At 39.5% G+C, this 18,499-nt stretch overlaps 1 protein-coding gene across 1 annotated transcript in view; it reads left to right on the top strand.

The window, feature by feature from the left end:
• The first annotated feature begins 13,805 nt into the window (after positions 1-13,805).
• Positions 13,806-18,499, top strand: part of LOC311144276 (ran-binding protein 9-like) — a 33,576-nt gene continuing 28,882 nt past the window's right edge. Inside the window, exons 1-3 of the mRNA XM_084180290.1 lie at positions 13,806-14,347; positions 17,409-17,520; positions 18,072-18,124. Coding sequence (XP_084036416.1) covers positions 14,131-14,347; positions 17,409-17,520; positions 18,072-18,124 — 382 coding nt within the window. The 5' untranslated portion in view covers positions 13,806-14,130. The remainder of the gene's footprint in view (positions 14,348-17,408; positions 17,521-18,071; positions 18,125-18,499) is intronic.

The raw sequence follows: 18,499 nt of genomic DNA, 5'->3' as shown, positions 1-18,499 counted from the left end.
CATAGATACAGACTCGTGATGTCCGGAGAACGGCTCCCCAGATTGCTATGGCCGTTCTGACGTCTCATTGTTTAACCCCTATTTATAAACAATGCAGAGGGAGGGGTGACTCCCTCTTCTGGCCAATCACCAGTCTCCCCTGGGGCATCACCCTCCCAACGCTACATTTGAACTAAGATCATAAAACAACATTCTTTGTTCCTCCAAAACATTTAACAAAGGCATAATCTTCAGATACGATATTCCCCCCTTTCGAGACGAAATAAACGTCTCGAAAACAAACAGAATAAGATTATGACTATTAACCATTTATCTTATTGAGTATCTTTAACATTAAACCAAACACATTCTCCTCTAGAGTGTAAATACCTTTCTATGAAATACCTGTTTATGAAGTGAGAATACATTACTATGACATATGAAGAAATCTCTATGAAGTATGAATACATTACTATGACATATGAAGAAATCTCTATGGAGTATGAATACATTACTATGACATATGAAGAAATCTCTATGGAGTGTAAGAGCGAAAAACTGTCCAGCAGCCATCCATCCATATCAATCAAGACAGTAAAATTCTCTCACGGTCCCTCTGCCCCAGGCAACCACCGTCGGTACTCCAGATAACCTCATAACTCATGTAAATGCATTTGAAACTATAATACAATTAACTACACATGTAAGCCCCTGTAAACAAAATCCTATCCAATAACATCCATTGTACGGCTGGTCAACCCATAGGACCGGACAATGAAACTCTCCCTTCCTAGCCTCTCTGTCCCTAAACATTCACCGAAATAATCAAAAACATCTAAGATCCTTACATGTATCCAATTACATCAAACATCATTCTACAAAAATTAATCCCTGAGGCTATTACACAATTATGTATTACACATCAAATATGTCTATATTTCATTGCAGACACTGGAATGTAGTCCACTACACTTCCTCTCCTCCGTAGTCTCGACCTCCGTATTCTCCTCCGTAGTCTCGACTTCCACTGCATCGTTGATGATGGAATCGGAACCTTTCCACACCCTCCTTGTTTCATCTCCTCCAGTCATATTGTCCCTTCATATTGTCCCTTCATATTGTCCTTGTTTGAATATTTCAATCTCCACATGTTCTCCCAAATGCTTCTGGAAGAAAATAAAAGACCAAACAGTATCTTTTGCAAAACAACATTTTCAAATTAAACCTCAACATCAATTTAAGAATATAAAAATGACATATAAATGATGTATGAATCACATTAACCTATCTCCCCCTTGATTCATAAAATCATTCTAAAATCATACTAAAAAAAAATGTTTTCCTTGAAACAATAAAAATAAAATGATCAAATAATCAAAAAGGATATTTATCCATTCAGTAGTCCATCTAGACCCCCTCGTCCGTCTTCGTCCAGATCCGGAACAGTCAACACCGGCATCATTCTCCAACCTATTTCAATCTCATAGCTTCCTCAAAAGTCAGTAACATATTACACAGTGCTATCAAAGCTGTCATTAACCCATCACTGCCCCTACTGGCCTAATTGATCTTGCAACCAAATCTTCTCAGATCTCCCAAACACATCCCTTATAATGCATATATAACCCCAGTGATCTTATCTAAACTATCTGGACTCAAAAGATAACTAATATTTATCAATATGATCTTCCCAAATGTTACACCATACCATGAATAAAGTCCCCCCTTCTCCCTTAGACTTATTCTTCAATGATAGGCTTGAAGCCTATGACATGTCCCTTTTCATCCTATTTTGAACTCTAATTTCAAATTGATCTGTGTTCGGTGCTATTCCTCTTTTAATAGTAAAAGCCTCATATGGAAGCTTCAACGTTGACATGTAACCAAATCCTGTTAATTCATAATGTAAGAATATATATTTTATCATCACAAACCCACCCAATATCTCTAAAATTCCCCATAGTCATAAGCAAAAGCTAATCTTTTACCCATCAAAGTCCTGCTCTTCTTACTACCTGATACCTAAAAAGTAACATATTTCTCATTACTACCCTTAAGGTCATGCTTATCCAAACTTATCATATAACATCACACTCTGATCTTCCCATAAACATACCCCTTACCTCATATGTTTTATTAGAACAAAAACAACTTTTATCCCTCAATATTTCACCTGAATACTTCATGGTTCCATTGTTACCTGATATTCTTTTCCCATTTAACAATTCCCATAGGGTAATTCATTTAACCCAATTCCACCTAACCCTAGGCTTAAACCACTGTTCTGACAACTACATTATTTTATCTGTCAATGACTGTTGCCAATACCTCAGTCATGACAAATCATAAGACTGACCCACACCTGATAGAGGCTGCGCAACCGTCTAACATGCTTGGGATGGAATTCTCAACAGACATGGACCCTCAAGATTCCTCACTGATCTTACAGAATGAGTTAATCTATCTCTAATTTCCACAACAGAAGAACGAGCGGTACTGATCAGATACCCCTCCCTGTTCCGTCATTAAAATCAAAGACCTCATCCTGTACAGTGGGGAAAAAAAGTATTTAGTCAGCCACCAATTGTGCAAGTTCTCCCACTTAAAAAGATGAGAGAGGCCTGTAATTTTCATCATAGGTACACGTCAACTATGACAGACAAAATGAGAAAAAAAAATCCAGAAAATCACATTGTAGGATTTTTAATGAATTTATTGGCATATGATGGTGGAAAATAAGTATTTGGTCAATAACAAAAGTTTCTCAATACTTTCTTATATACCCTTTGTTGGCAATGACACAGGTCAAACGTTTTCTGTAAGTCTTCACAAGGTTTTCACACACTGTTGCTGGTATTTTGGCCCATTCCTCCATGCAGATCTCCTCTAGAGCAGTGATGTTTTGGGGCTGTGGCTGGGCAACACAGACTTTCAACTCCCTCCAAAGATTTTCTATGGGGTTGAGATCTGGAGACTGGCTAGGCCACTCCAGGACCTTGAAATGCTTCTTACGAAGCCACTCCTTCGTTGCCCGGGCGGTGTGTTTGGGATCATTGTCATGCTGAAAGACCCAGCCACGTTTCATCTTCAATGCCCTTGCTGATGGAAGGAGGGTTTCACTCAAAATCTCACGATACATGGCCCCATTCATTCTTTCCTTTACACGGATCAGTCGTCCTGGTCCCTTTGCAGAAAAACAGCCCCAAAGCATGATGTTTCCAACCCCATGCTTCACAGTTGGTATGGTGTTCTTTGGATGCACTCAGCATTCTTTGTCCTCCAAACATGACGAGTTGAGTTTTTACCAAAAAGTTCTATTTTGGTTTCATCTGACCATATGACATTCTCCCAATCCTCTTCTGGATCATCCAAATGCACTTCAGACGGGCCTGGACATGTACTGGCTTAAGCAGGGGGACACGTCTCGCACTGCAGGATTTGAGTCCCTGGCGGCGTAGTGTGTTACTGATGGTTGGCTTTGTTACTTTGGTCCCAGCTCTCTGCAGGTCATTCACTAGGTCCCCCCGTGTGGTTCTGGGATTTTTGCTCACCGTTCTTGTGATCATTTTGACCCCACGGGGTGAGATCTTGCGTGGAGCCCCAGATCGAGGGAGATTATCAGTGGTCTTGTATGTCTTCCATTTCCTAATAATTGCTCCCACAGTTGATTTCTTCAAACCAAGCTGCTTACCTATTGCAGATTCAGTCTTCCCAGCCTGGTGCAGGTCTACAATTTTGTTTTTGGTGTCCTTTGACAGCTCTTTGGTCTTGGCCATTGTGAAGTTTGGAGTGTGACTGTTTGAGGTTGTGGACAGGTGTCTTTTATACTGATAACAAGTTCAAACAGGTGCCATTAATGCAGGTAACGAGTGGAGGACAGAGGAGCCTCTTAAAGAAGAAGTTACAGGTCTGTGAGAGCCAGAAATCTTGCTTGTTTGTAGGTGACCAAATACTTATTTTCCACCATAATTTGCAAATAAATTCATTAAAAATCCTACAATGGGATTTTCTGGATTTTTTTTCTCAATTTGTCTGTCATAGTTGACGTGTACCTATGATGAAAATTACAGGCCTCTCTCATCTTTTTAAGTGGGAGAACTTGCACAATTGGTGGCTGACTAAATACTTTTTTCCCCCACTGTATCTCCATGATGAATCTATATTCTCTCTACTACTCTCTGTTCTCCTATTTTAACCCTATTCGTACTATCATTGACAGCACTCTCCATCCATAACATAACCCCCTGAGTCCTTCTTGCTAACCCCCTTTAATTTCAGAACAGTTGTTGTCGATGCCATACTCCCTACATCGTATCATTAATCCCTTCCAAAGTTACCATTAAAGTAGTTGATTTAGTTGCTGTATCAACCCTAATTACTTCTAGTGCAAAGGTTCCCATTATCCTCGGTGTATTATCTACTGTTGGAGTGACTACTGTCCATTCAGTTCTACTCCTGAACTCCCTCAATGACTGTGGAGGCTACAACAGACCTCAACTCTTCCATTATAAGCCTTACTTTATGAATTACATAGCCCTTTACCCAATAATTCTGAACCGGAACAAATTCTAATGCTTGCACTAGATAAGTACACATATTCTCCCTGACCTTTCTCTGTAACATTACGCAACATAAGTGAACAGTCCCTCCTAACCCTCTTCTAAACTATACCTCCTTTTACTCCTGGTCCTGATAACAATACTTATTCTCCATAATTATCTCTCCATATGGGAGAAACGTCCCCATCCTAAACCCTAATAAGTATTTTTCCCTAACATTGGTGCTGTATTGATTCCCTTATAACCAAATGCAATATATTCATGACTTTAATAACTATCAATGTTGAAAGAGTTAAATTGCTTCTCCCTGTTGTTCTAATAAACTGAAGTGTTAATGTCCTTAGTTACTCCTAGTTTTCCCCCGTTTTCCCCTAAGACTTTGACCTCTTTACTTGTACTTCCATCCATCACCACTAGTGTCACTTTTTCCCCAAATCTCAGTCCTATCTCTAAATCCATGACTTTCAAACCTTTGATTATAACAAATACACCTATAATTACCTTGATCTTCCTGCTGGAAACTGTAACTATAGATACTCAATCACCCTCAATCTTCTCTTATCAATGCCTCGACTCCTAACAGATCTAAACTCCTACCCTATCTTCCCACTAAACTTTAAAATGTCCTTCCTCACTATTCTCTCTCTGTCTTACTACTAACTTTGAAACTTAGCTTACTGTCTCAGAGTTCTTCCAACCCTAATCTACTCCTAACTTATTTTAATCTAATCTTTTCTCTCATAACATTTAAAACCTTTTCCCCTGATTTATTCACAAAATTCCTTCACCACCAAATTTGTAGAATATGTGATTGGGAAAGTTCCCCACCTGCTTCTGACTCATTACACACAGACTTGGCAAAACGACTAACCACCTTTTAGCCTAGCCTGAAATCCCTTAGTGTAAGAATGTAACCCAGAATAATAATCACCCCTTTTAACTTTTCAGACAGATTGTCTTAATAGACAGTCTAGTAAATTATCATCCTTCCTATGATATTATCTTTTTAAGCAAATGATTCCCAAAAACCCTACTTTTTAAAATATTCTACCAGACAGTCAGTCGTCTAGTGTACATCTTATTGTACGCTTCAATTTACACCATGCATCTCTTTCCCAACAATGCCATAGGTATATTGTCCTAATATTAGTATGTCTCTTTTACTTCCTCTTTGACTTTTATAGCAGAGCTCAATTGATTCCCTAAGAGTAATTAAACTGTTTTACTACATCAAATCCCTATCCTACCCTAATTAATTTTACATAGTGAGATGTTTAACCTCTTTAAGCCTAAACCCAAATAAGTTTTTCCCCTATTCACTATCACTTCTAATGGCCGGTTGTTTCAACTGTTAGCTATTTTCTCTTCTCCTCTAATCGAGGCTCTCAGCAATGCACCCCCCTTCCGGATCTTCTAGACACTAACAGGTGCCATTATGTGTCTGTCCAGAAACTGGCTTTGGATATGAATCAACTGGTACCCCCCTTGACTGGTACAATTGCATTGGATATTGTTCAGTTAAAGCTGTAACAGTGATTGTTGATTTGGTTCACTCTGATTCTTCATAACCAAAACTTATCTTCTCCCCCCGTTGTATGATTGAGTTTTCAGAGTTTCTTCTTCTCCAATTCTTGGGATCCTCTCAGCAGTTTTCTTAGTCCTGTTCCTTCTCGTCATTGACATATCAGTATTCTTCAACCTTAGTTCTAAGTTCTGTCCTCGAAATATCATCTTCCATCATCTTCTTACTTTTCTTCTGTGCCAGTCCTTGTAGGACAAACTCCTCTTGAAAATAAAGCACCTTTAATCTCCAAATCTTCATCGCTTTCTTCATCTTCAACTTCCATCAGAGATCAAATCTCACGTATCCTTCTTCGTTTCTCTCTTGCCAACTTCCTTCTGATCACAGAGTCATATCCACCCATGACCTCTCTCAATCACTCTCATCTTCATCATCCTCATCTCCTTAAGTTCCCAGACATCCCGGTTTTCCTTCCTTCTGGAGTTTTGAATTCATCTTCATCTCTGAGGCAATAATCACTCTCCTGAATGATGACTGAAACTGAGGATAAACATCCCTAAGCTGTACTTTTTCTTCTCGTAAGGTGGGTGTCTTTTTGCTGAATCCATATGTGAGAAAGGTGTACTAACTTCTGCCATTAGTCTCTCCTAACACTACCTTAGTTAAATAATTACTATTTTAGTCAATTTTCCCCTATATCAACCCTTTTAACTTCCTTTATTGTGACTATCTTATTTTAGACTGTATAGCCTCTGGCTTCCCCCCTTAAATTATTAATATAACCCTAACAACCCCAACAAAAAAAAACAAAAAAAAATTCTTTTTTTTCCCCCCCCAAAAAAATACAATAAAATATGAATATTAAAAAATTCAATTAAATGCCTTATTCAAAAACCATTTAATTAAAAAATTAAAAACCAATTAAAAACTCAATTAAAAATTATGAATAATTTAAAACCAATTCTTTATTCCTATATCACCAATTTATCAATTAGTGTTGGCTATCTTACCACAACCCATCAAATGCAAGTAAATGCAAGTTAGTCATCTTCAGACTAAAATACCCATAAACAAAGCCTTCTAACCTTACAACCCTTCAATACTCCAATTCCCATAACCCCTTGCTCTATTAGCTCTAATTATCTTAAATTTACAGAACAATCCTCAATCCATCCTTGATTCCCAACACATCTGTAATCAAACTCCAGTGATACACAGAGCCACCAAAATACAATTTTTAATGAAATAGTATTTGCCAAGCCTATGTAAAATTGTCATAACATCACATATTCTGTTAGGATGATTTTGTGTACTAGCCTGATCCGATCCTCTCGTCTGCCTCGTCACACCTTGTTCGTGACGCACACGTCAGCCCCTTCTCTCTCTCTCCTCTCGTTCCATGTTCCTCTCATATTTCACAAAAACATAGAAACACACACGATTTCAGCAGTTAATGCAATCACTGAGTATTTCCAACCATTCAATATTCATTCGTTCTACATTATTCACTCTAAGACTAAACTCAGAACTAAATAGATCGCTCAAAAACATTTTTTATTTTAATCCGTCTTTTAATTATTTAATTCAATTTATTATAATCCGCTACCATATATCTAATTTATAAATTCAATAGGCTACAAAACAAGTTTCATCTTTAACCAATCGCAGTTTAAACTAGAATCATCGTGTTAAAATTTCTCCTCTGTCTATTTTCCCTTGCAGGGTAACGCCAAATGGGACCTATGACCTTAAGCCACCATTTTGTTTTGTAGGCTTAGCCCAACCTCATTTCGTAGTTTTTAGCCCCGTAAAATCAACACGTGTCCTAATCTCGTGTCATAAACTCCCCCTTTCTGTAGGGTAGTATCGCAAAATTAAACGCATGCGCACATCCATCAAAAACACATTTTCACCTCCACTAAACGGATACCAGTCCAGCTGTACCTTTCGTTCCCCTCCTAGTCAAACAACATTTAACAGCGCTCACAAAACATACAACCTGACTTACAGACAGTGACAAGTTTAAGAGACTTTAATCCATCGCAATGGAATCTCTAAGGATATTCGTTAGCATGTAGCACACCACACAATTAGCATGTAGCATTAGCATTTAGCTTAGCCTAAGGTACACTGCGACACAAAACACAATTAGCATGTAGCATTAGCATCCACCTCAGCCACCATGTAGAATGTAGCATGATTCACACTTTAGCATTAAAACAAATTAGCCTTAGCAACGATGCACCACGTGGCCTGAAACAATCAAGCATTAGCCACGAGGTACCACGTGGCCTGAAACAATCAAGCATTAGCCCTAGCCTCCAGCTAACTGCGGCCTACTAGCTATACAAATGAACACCCAGCACCGTGGCCAAATCATCATCATCGCAATTATCTCCGTCTAACTTTTTGTTGCCTTGAAAGATGAATCTCATATCAAGCGGTTATCCCCAACATATCTCCCGTCGGCTATAGAAGAAGTATAACATAAATACAACCATTCACTTCATAATTCCCGCTTAAGGAATCAACCTGACCCAATCTAACTAAGTCCGGATTTGTAGCCCATTCCTAAAGAATCGCCTCGATCAAGAGGTCTTTTCCGTATTCACGGTGCCCTAACTATGCAGACGTCTTCCAACATTTATACTCTACCAATCCATTGTCACCCGTTACCAATGAATTATACACTTTCAATACTTAAATCCTACCGTTTAATGCTCTACATTCCAATTAACTGCCGTTCTTGATGGAATAAATTTTAGCAGACTCCAGTCGACCGCAATAACACCACCAAGGCCAGGTCATAATGGAACATCCCCTCAGTGTACACAAGTCATATCCAATCTAACAACCTCCGAAGCGGTAAGAACACTCACCCTTTTCCATGCTTCAGAGAGAGAGTTAGGCCGGCGGTTGACTGAAACAAGGAGGAGACGCAAACCCAGCCCCACGTTGGGCGCCATTATGTCGTATATGATGAGTGGTAGCAATTATTGCTGTCAACAAAAAGTCCGCTATGCTGCATCGTGTTCGAGGCTTTTATTAAAATCACGAATTTACAGCATAGATACAGACTCGCGATGTCCGGAGAACGGCTCCCCAGATTGCTATGGCCGTTCTGCCGTCTCATCGTTTAACCCCTATTTATAAACAATGCAGAGGGAGGGGTGACTCCCTCTTCTGGCCAATCACCAGTCTCCCCTGGGGCATCACCCTCCCAACGCTACATTTGAACTAAGATCATAAAACAACATTCTTTGTTCCTCCAAAACATTTAACAAAGGCATAATCTTCAGATACGATACTGTATCACCACCTGGTACGGCAACTGCACCGCCCACAACCGCAGGGCTCTCCAGAGGGTGGTGCAGTCTGCCAAACGCATCACCAGGGCCAAACTACCTGCCCTCCAGGACACCTACAGCACCCAATGTCACAGGAAGGCCAAAAAGATCATCAAGGACAACTACCACCCGAGCCACTGCCTGTTGACCCCACTATCATCCAGAAGGCGAGGTCAGTACAGGTGCATCAAAGCTGGGACCGAGAGACTGAAAAACAGCTTCTATCTCAAGGCCATCAGACTGTTAAACAGCCATCACTAGTACAGAGAGGCTGCTGCCTAGATACAGACTTGAAAATCACTGGCCACTTGGAACACTAGTCACTTTAATAATGCCACTTGAATAATGTTTACATATCTTGCATTACCCATCTCATATGTATTTAATGTATTCTAGACAGAAGCCACTCCTGAGAAAAAGGCACATGACAAAAGGCTGGAGTTTGCAAAAAGGCACGTGAAAGACTCAGATCATAAGGTAAAAGATTCTGTGGTCTGATGAGACAAAACTTTAACTCTTCGGCCTACATGCAAAGTGCTATGTCTGGAGAAAACCAGGCACAGCTCATCACCCATCTAACACCATCCCTACCGTGAAGCATGGTGGTAGCAGCATCATGCTATGGGGATGCTTTTCAGCGGCAGGGACTGGGAGACTGGTAAGGATAGAGGGAAATATGAATGGAGCAAAATACAGGCAAATCCTTGATGAGAACCTGGTTCAGAGTGCAAACAACCTTAGACTGGGGCAAATATTTATATTCCAACAGGACAATGACCCCAACCACACAGCCAAAGCAACACTGGAATGGCTTCAGAACACGAATGTTAAAGTCCTTGAGTGGCCCAGCCAAAGCCCAGACTTGAATCCCATTGAAAATCTGTGGCAAGACTTGAAGATTGCTGTTCACCGTTGCTCCCCACCTAACTTAACAGAGCTTGAGAAAATCTGCAAGGAAGAATGGGAAAAAATCCCCAAATCCATATGTGCAAAGCCGATACAGACATACCCAAGACGACTCAAAGCTGTAATCACCGCCAATGGTGCTTTTACCAAGTATTGACTCAGGTGTGTGAATACTTATGTAAATTAGATATTTCTGTATTACATTTTCACAAAATTTCTAAATACATGTTTTCACTTTGTCATTATGGGGTAATGTGTGTAGATGGGTGAGATTTGTTGTTGTTGAATTCAGGCTGTAACAACAAAATGTGAAATAAGTCAAGGGGAATGAATACTTTCTGAATACAGATTCTGGACTCTGACATCGCTTGTTCTGATATTTCTTAATTACTTTACCTTTTTGGGGATTTGTGTGTATTGTTAGTTACTACTGCACTGTTGGAGCTCGAAACATAAGCTTTTCACTGCACTTGCGATAACACCTGCAATATATGTGTACAATAAAATTTTATTTGATAATTGTGAGCTGCTAAATGTGAACAAAGCTTAAGTATCTCTAATGTTATTTGTTTTTGACATGGCAGAAAAGCACTGGTAAGCTTTCCTACATCTTATCTGTACAATTTGGGAGATATAATATTAATATAGAAAGAAAATGAGCAATTGGCATAATCAACACTGAATTAACTATTCATTATCAACTGCATTTTTTGGGTATTAATATATAGAACTTCTTGCTAGCCATGCAACTGTATTGTTCTGCTTACTTTATGCTCTACCAACTGATTTGGAACCATCTTATTCTTATCCTAACTGTTCCTTTAATAATTCTGAGCAAAATAAATAACAGAAAGTAATCCAGGGAAGCAATCTGGTCATGTCTAGAAGGAACATTACATCACTTCAGATTCCTCTAAAATGATACAATGAGCATTCCCACAGGGTGGTGTGAGGGAACAGATATTTCCAGGGCTGCATTCCAAACCAAAAACTCCCTCCCTCCCTTCTGTGGTTGTCTGTAACTCAGTTGGTAGAGCATGGCGCTTGCAATGTCAGGATAGTAGGTTTTATTCCGGGGGCCACCCATATGTAAAAATGTATGCACGCATGACTAAGTTCCTTTGGATAAAAGTAGCCGCTAAATGGCATATATTATTATATTTTCTCGTCTGTCCTTGATGACCCACCGCTAACAGATTGGATAGCACCAGGATAAGGCAAAGAAACACGGCAGAAACAGTCTCCCAATTGGAGGGCTAGGTGGAGGCATCGCCATATTTGACACCAATTTGATACCTTCATATCAGTTTCTGTAAGAACTATTTGGAATCTTGGCTATTGGAGTATATCTTCACCTCTCAACGCAGCTACACAGGAGAATTCAGTATTCACCAAACAGTTATTCACTAACTAAACCAAGGAGTAAATTGTGGTGTGGTCAAGTAAAGCTGAATGGACTTATGGGGAAAAACACTTCTGGAAATCTATCCAACTGTACAGATGTTTTCATTCCAATCACTGACGTTCAATCCATGTCATGTGTCATATTTTTGAGGAATAACATCAATGACATCACAGTGACATTTCCTCACTACTCCCTTACAAATAATAGTCACTATCTGGGGTGCGTTCATTATGACAGAACGGTGTTCAATGTTTAATTCAATGGAAGGTACCGTACTGAACGACCAGTTGAGGACGGTGTGATTAAGGTGGCCCAGAGGGAGATTGTGTATCGTGTGTGCTGCACAAGTTTTGCAATTTCAAATGTTCACACCCATGTTGGTCAGGCCACACCTCACCGCACCCACCAAAACGAGAGCAAACGTAACTCAAATGCTGTTGAAGAATGATGCACACCGTTTTGGGGAAACGCACCGTACAGTACAAACTGTCACCCAACGTAGCAAACATTGAATCGAACTGAACACACCCCTGGGCAAGTCATAAATCCCACCTATTTCTACAATTAATCTTCTTAAAATCTGATTTTAAACCTAACCCTAAATACACTGCTAACCTTATGCATTAGCCTAACCTTAAAGTAAGACCAAAAAACACTTTGTTATCTTCATAAATGGACGATAAAGAACATGTTGACTTTGCCGCTTTCCCACCTATTGGGAACCCTTACAAACACAGGTGAATGTTTTATAGAATATGGGAGAACAGGGTAAAGTGATAACCTCGCAAAGCCGCCTGATCCCGCGAGTTTACATTAAACACTGACCAGGCGGCTTTGTGAGGCTAGTAAAGTGAGCCAGTGGGTAAGTTGAGCTACACCTATTATCAAGATAAACACACACACAACAAATCAAATAATCACAAATGTTGTATAGGAAGAAGTAGCCAAATCATTTACCCTGGGGGATTTGAGAAAAGTAAAAAAAAAAAAAGTGAGCTAGGTTCAACTTTGAATTATTAGGTGATTATTATATAGATTTTTTATTTCATTTGTGTGACCACAGTGCTAATTGTAAAAAAATGAAATAAAATAATTTAGGAAAATGTGTGATAACGCCATAAGGCTCAATTTACACTGTCTTATTCAAATACCTTCATGGGACAACATATTTATTTCATGTTGACATTGTAGTTCTATAATTATGGCGGCGTTCTAGGTCATGTACATTGCAGACATGTTTTGCAGATTGTAAAGGCATTAATGGGGTTTCTGCACCTTCTGCTTTAAAGGGGAAATCTACTGTTGGGCCTGGAGAAAGGTAACCACTCTCAAATTCATAGACATAGCTATGGATGCAAGGATTGACCAATCAATATATATAAAAATATATTTTTAAGCATGTTTTGAGGCTATACAGTGTATGTTTATATTTACACATATTGGAATAAAACAAGTTTATATTTTGAGTTCTGGTGGGGTATGACTGTCGAACTAAGCTCATGAGGCATTTATAAGTTATATTCTTCAAGAATCAATATGGCTATATTATTAATTTATAAGTCCAAAAATGGATGTAGCAACTGATCTGATACAGATCTGATTGGTACCAGGCTGAATTATATTTGATTATTTCTTCATTCATTGATATAACTTCTTAATTTCCCAAAGATATATAGGACAAGACCTAGAATTACCCCCACTTTCCCCTACTGTCATTTCTGGCATTAGCCTATTTGGTGAAAAAATTAAAATTTTCCAAGAGAAAATTACTTCATATAGAGTTTGGGGTTCTGCAGACCAAGTAGGCTAAACATGATCAACTGTTTGTGAAAAATGTGAGGTTAGAACTTTGAGGGATGCATTCATATGTTTGTTATGTGTCTGTAGCTATTTTCCAGGGGTGTAATAATTACTCCAAACAGCTGCAACGACAACTAGCGTTTATTTTGGACAGGTTCCGCAAACAGACGGACCTACCTGAAACGGTCCATTAGAAACGCTCGTTTTCGACTGGAGTAATGAGTACACCCCAGTCTTCTGGAAGTGTGACTGGACCTCCTCTAAACCAATCAGATATGTGCATTAGCACCGACAAGAAGCCGTACTTTGTCGATGTCTATTAGATCTAATAATATCCTCGAGATAAATATTTTTTCGTAAATGTTACACTTTTCCCCAAAAATGCTTTAGCTTGGTAGGTTTTGTTCGTTATAGCTATGTGTTCGTCTAAGATCAGCTACAGAACCATTTTAACAATACGCTTGTTTAGTTGGCTAGCTAGCTTGTGGCTAGCATTAGCCAGCTAACGTTAGCTAGTTAAACTAGCGAGATTTTAAAATACTTGACAGTTTATTGTGGGACCATTTCGCTTATAATAGTTGTTTGAATCATTCTAACAACGGTTTGATAGCCATGTCTGGAAAGTCATCGGGCTGTGGATTTCTTATGTCGGTTGTTGTTCACGGAGACTCGGCTCTGAACGAGCAGGAAAATGAGCTCAACCACCGACTGAAGCGGCTCTATCCAGCCGTAAACGAACTTGAAAACCCGCTTCCTCATTCCTGGAGTCCGAAGGACAAATTCAGTTACATTGGCCTCTCTCAGAACAACCTTCGAGTGCACTATAAAGGTAACTAGCTAGCTATATGACACGTGGATCAAATGAAGCTTGAATGCTAGCAAAGTGCAAGCTGATGACGCTTATCTAGCTAACTAGTCACATAATTTCTAAACATAGATTACTGTAGCTAATTTACTGTCTGTGTTAGTGGCTAGCTAACGTTAGCAGTTAATCTTAGAAGTTGTCTACCTCTCAAAACGGCTTGACTACAGTAGCTGGCTAAAAACAAAGCAATGTTGGCTAGCTAAATTTGCTAACTAATGTTCAACAACAAGACATATTGCAAACCAGCTGGCTAACGTTACGTTAAGTCCCCAGCCAAAACAAGATATACCCCGTTTAGCTAGCTAACTAGCACAACTAACGTTAGCTGGCTGGTATGTCAAAACTAGCAAAAGTTGATAATTCGATTTTTTTTTACACCCTTGTTAAACTAATGTTAGCAATCTAACTAGCTGGTTTCTTTTTTTTTTTTGCTGTAGAATCCACAAGTTCCGGAAATAAACATGTCACAACAGCTGGGGCTTATTCATTACGTCGATTCTGTTGTAAAACGTTTATTAAAAGGAAGCAAACGGAACGAAACTGAGGGACCCACCTGAATTTGTCCAATAGAAACTCTCATTTTAGTTACAAAACGGAACTAACTGTTTGGCTAATGATTACACCCCTGGTTAGGCTAGTTTTATTGGCAGGGCTCACTGTTAGCGATCTTTTTTATCAAAGGGCCCAGGATTGACTAATTAAGCTACTAGTTAGCTAAATTTGCACATAGCTATATCAGCACGCTAGTTTTGATGTCAAGCTGACAAAACACAAACAAAAAGTGACACAAAGAAGCCCTTACACTGTAGGCATAGACATAGGCCTAGATATGCCTCTTCAGCATTGGCCATTTTATTTAGGATGTGCAATCCGCCCACATTTGGCTCTGTGTAAACTACAATTGTGACTGTGTTTTTAATGTTTAGAAACATCAATAATCATGCCCCTTAACTTTCATGTCAGCGAGAAAGAAGCTTTAAAATAAATAAAAAAAATAGCAGTTTTGTACAGATCCATACACTGTGTGTGCCTCCAGTTGATGAACTACACTTCCTCCCCAGATAGCTTACACAGGTGTCCGGCACACACTAGATAGCTAATTGGCACAGGTGCCGGCCTATGTCTTCCGTAAACAAGCGCTGTAAAATGGAGATATGGCCTTTTGGGAACACTAACCCTATAAAGGTGTGTAGTAATTTAACTTTTTAAACAGTTGAGTTTGATATAATTTAAAAGCTTACGAACAGGGCTGCACGATATCGTTTCAGCATCGACATTTCGATGTATGCAGCCCCGCAATAGTCACATCGCAGAACGTGCGATTTAGTAAGGTAAACATATCAGTCTACAATATATATATTTTTAAAATGTTTAAACTAGCATTATATCTGTCTGATATAACGTAATTTACTCCGATTTATGGGTTGTTGGATACACAGTTTATTATTGTTATTATAATTATTATTTTAAACACGGAGTTCGTTACTGCATGTGGTTGACATGCAGGCTCTGCTTGCGCGTGACGAAATGATGAGCGAGGAACAGGCAAAAAAGACCGAAATTGAGAATTTGGTTGCAAAAAGAAATGCATCGTCAATTATATGGAAATATTTCGGCTACAGAGGATGATGTTGACCAAAAACAGTTACTTTGTCGAGAGTGCCTTGCAATTGTTGCCGCAACACGACCAATTTGTTCGATCATTTAAGGCGGCACCACAAATCTTCGTATGACGAGTGCAAAACATCTCAATGCCCTCCAAAGCAAAAATCTATTTCGGATGCCTTTGCCAATATTACACCATACGAGAAAGGTTCCAAACGGCAGAGAGAAATCACAGATTCAATAACATTTCACGTCACCAAAGACATGTTACCAATTAACACGGTTACCAAAGAGGGTTTTAAAAACATGATCCGGTCGCTTGACAAGCGGTATGTAATGCCATCACGCAACTATTTTTCTCAAGTTGCCATCCCAGAGTTGTACGAGAAATGCAAGGCACAAGTTGAAACAGAGCTGTCACAAGTGGAATATTATACAGCAACAATGGACTTGTGGTCCAGCCTACATAAGCCTGACCGTACACTTTATTAATGAGGACTTCCACCTGAAAAGTCGCTGTTTGCAAACTGCATTTTTCCCAGAGGATCATACATACATCCTGTATTTTTTCATATCGCAATATATATATAGCAGAAAAACAAAATATCGCAATGTCAGTTATTTCCAATATCGTGCAACCCTAATTGTAATAATTCCAGAAAATAAAACATTTTTAATAAACTCAGATTTTATTTAATTTTTTGCATATGTTGTAGTTTAGACCCTAGTTTACATAATCTGAGGTGTGGTGTATGTGTTGTGCCCACCATTGGTTGAGATGTCATACTCTTGAATACAGAGTGGGTGTCATTTCAATCATAAAAATAGAATGGACCTATCCCTTCAGACCACTGCAATTTAGCTGGTACAGCATACGCCATGGAAGTGACGCAGCAAGTAGCCATGTAGTTCCATTATAAAATTCCCCTAAATGTGAATTTTAAACTCATATAATGCAACAATTTCTTTTTCAAAATGCAACATAAAAATGACATTTCCCTGCCGAGAAAAAAAAAAAGTGCCTTGTTATGTACAGGTCATGGTTCACCCTTGGGTGGGAAATCATGGTGCCGGGGATAGGCTTGTTTCTGTTCACCTGCCATTTGTATGTTTCAGTGTCTCTGTCTCTGCCACATGAAACTGAAATAGGCAATGACTGTTAATGCTGAATTCCAATTATACACCCCATCCCCCTAGGCGCACTAGTAGATCTGAAATGGTCTGATAATATGATAGTTATTGTAATTGTTGCTTCACGTTGCCCTCTAAATGGCCAGGTATAATTTTAGACATATTACTACTTACGCCTCTCCAATCATTTTAGATCTACAGCAGTGCCTACTGGGTAAGAGCAAGGGGTTGAATTGGATTAAGGGCTGTCTTGTTTCACTCATTCCCTTCCTCTTCCCTCCACCCACAGGTCATGGAAAGACTCCTAAAGATGCAGCGTCCGTACGAGCCACTCATCCCATCCCAGCCGCCTGCGGGGTCTACTACTTTGAGGTGAAAATCATCAGTAAAGGCCGAGATGGGTAAGGTGGACTCATAGAATTGGGCACCACACACACCCCTCCAATTGGGCACTACCCACCCAAAGCCTGTTGACTTCACTAATCATAGAATCCAGTTGACCTCAATTGACTTCAAACCATCTCATCAGTTCCCTGTAATGGTTCATGGTTCAGAGATGAGTTCTTCCTGACTTATTCAGGCATTAAGGATTTACCCCCCTCAAACTAATAGGCCTATACATATTTTCCTAACCTGAATTTGTCCAATAAGAAAAACTTGATTTCATTTGCAACCGAAAACATTTTGCTATGGTGTGCACAAATGAATACACCCCTGATTTCCATTGTTGTGCTGATCATATCTCTGGACAGTTAGGAATTGACCTTTGCATGAGGATGTCTGTCACGTTGGGATGATTCATGAAATTCCCTTGAGATGATTTAGATATCTGCAGCCAGAAGAACCAAGATATTTATGAAACCGTTAACATGAACACACGCACACATACACACACATCAATGGCTCATGAGCCATCGCAATTTTGACTATGCTCTCTTTGTCTGTTTATCAGGTACATGGGTATCGGCCTCTCGGCTCAAGGTGTCAACATGAACAGACTCCCTGGTAAGAAGACACTGTTGAAAGCTATGCGCTTGCGTGTGTCATTGTTGACTCTGCCTCTGTCTTCGCGAGTGTCGGGAAGACCATTTGGTTTGTGAATTGTCACTGTCTACAGTGTCTGTGATGGCACATTGTGTGAATTTGTGTGTGTGTATTGTCTGAAAGACGTGCTGGTGATGAACAAGCTTGTGTGTCTGTGGATTGTCTATTCTCTATGCAGATGTATTTTCTGAAACACATATGCCTGTGTGTGAGTTTATAATATGTGGGTGTGCCTAGGGCTGTGACGTCATGACATTTTGTCAGCAGGTTATTGTCATGCATTCTTCTTGAGCCACTCCTTTGTTGCCTTGGCCGTGTGTTTTGGGTCATTGTCAT

This window comes from Coregonus lavaretus (assembly GCF_964263955.1).
Source record: "Coregonus lavaretus genome assembly, chromosome: 17".
In the NCBI taxonomy this organism is placed as follows: domain Eukaryota; kingdom Metazoa; phylum Chordata; class Actinopteri; order Salmoniformes; family Salmonidae; genus Coregonus; species Coregonus lavaretus.
This window is presented reverse-complemented; position numbering and strand designations above follow the sequence as displayed.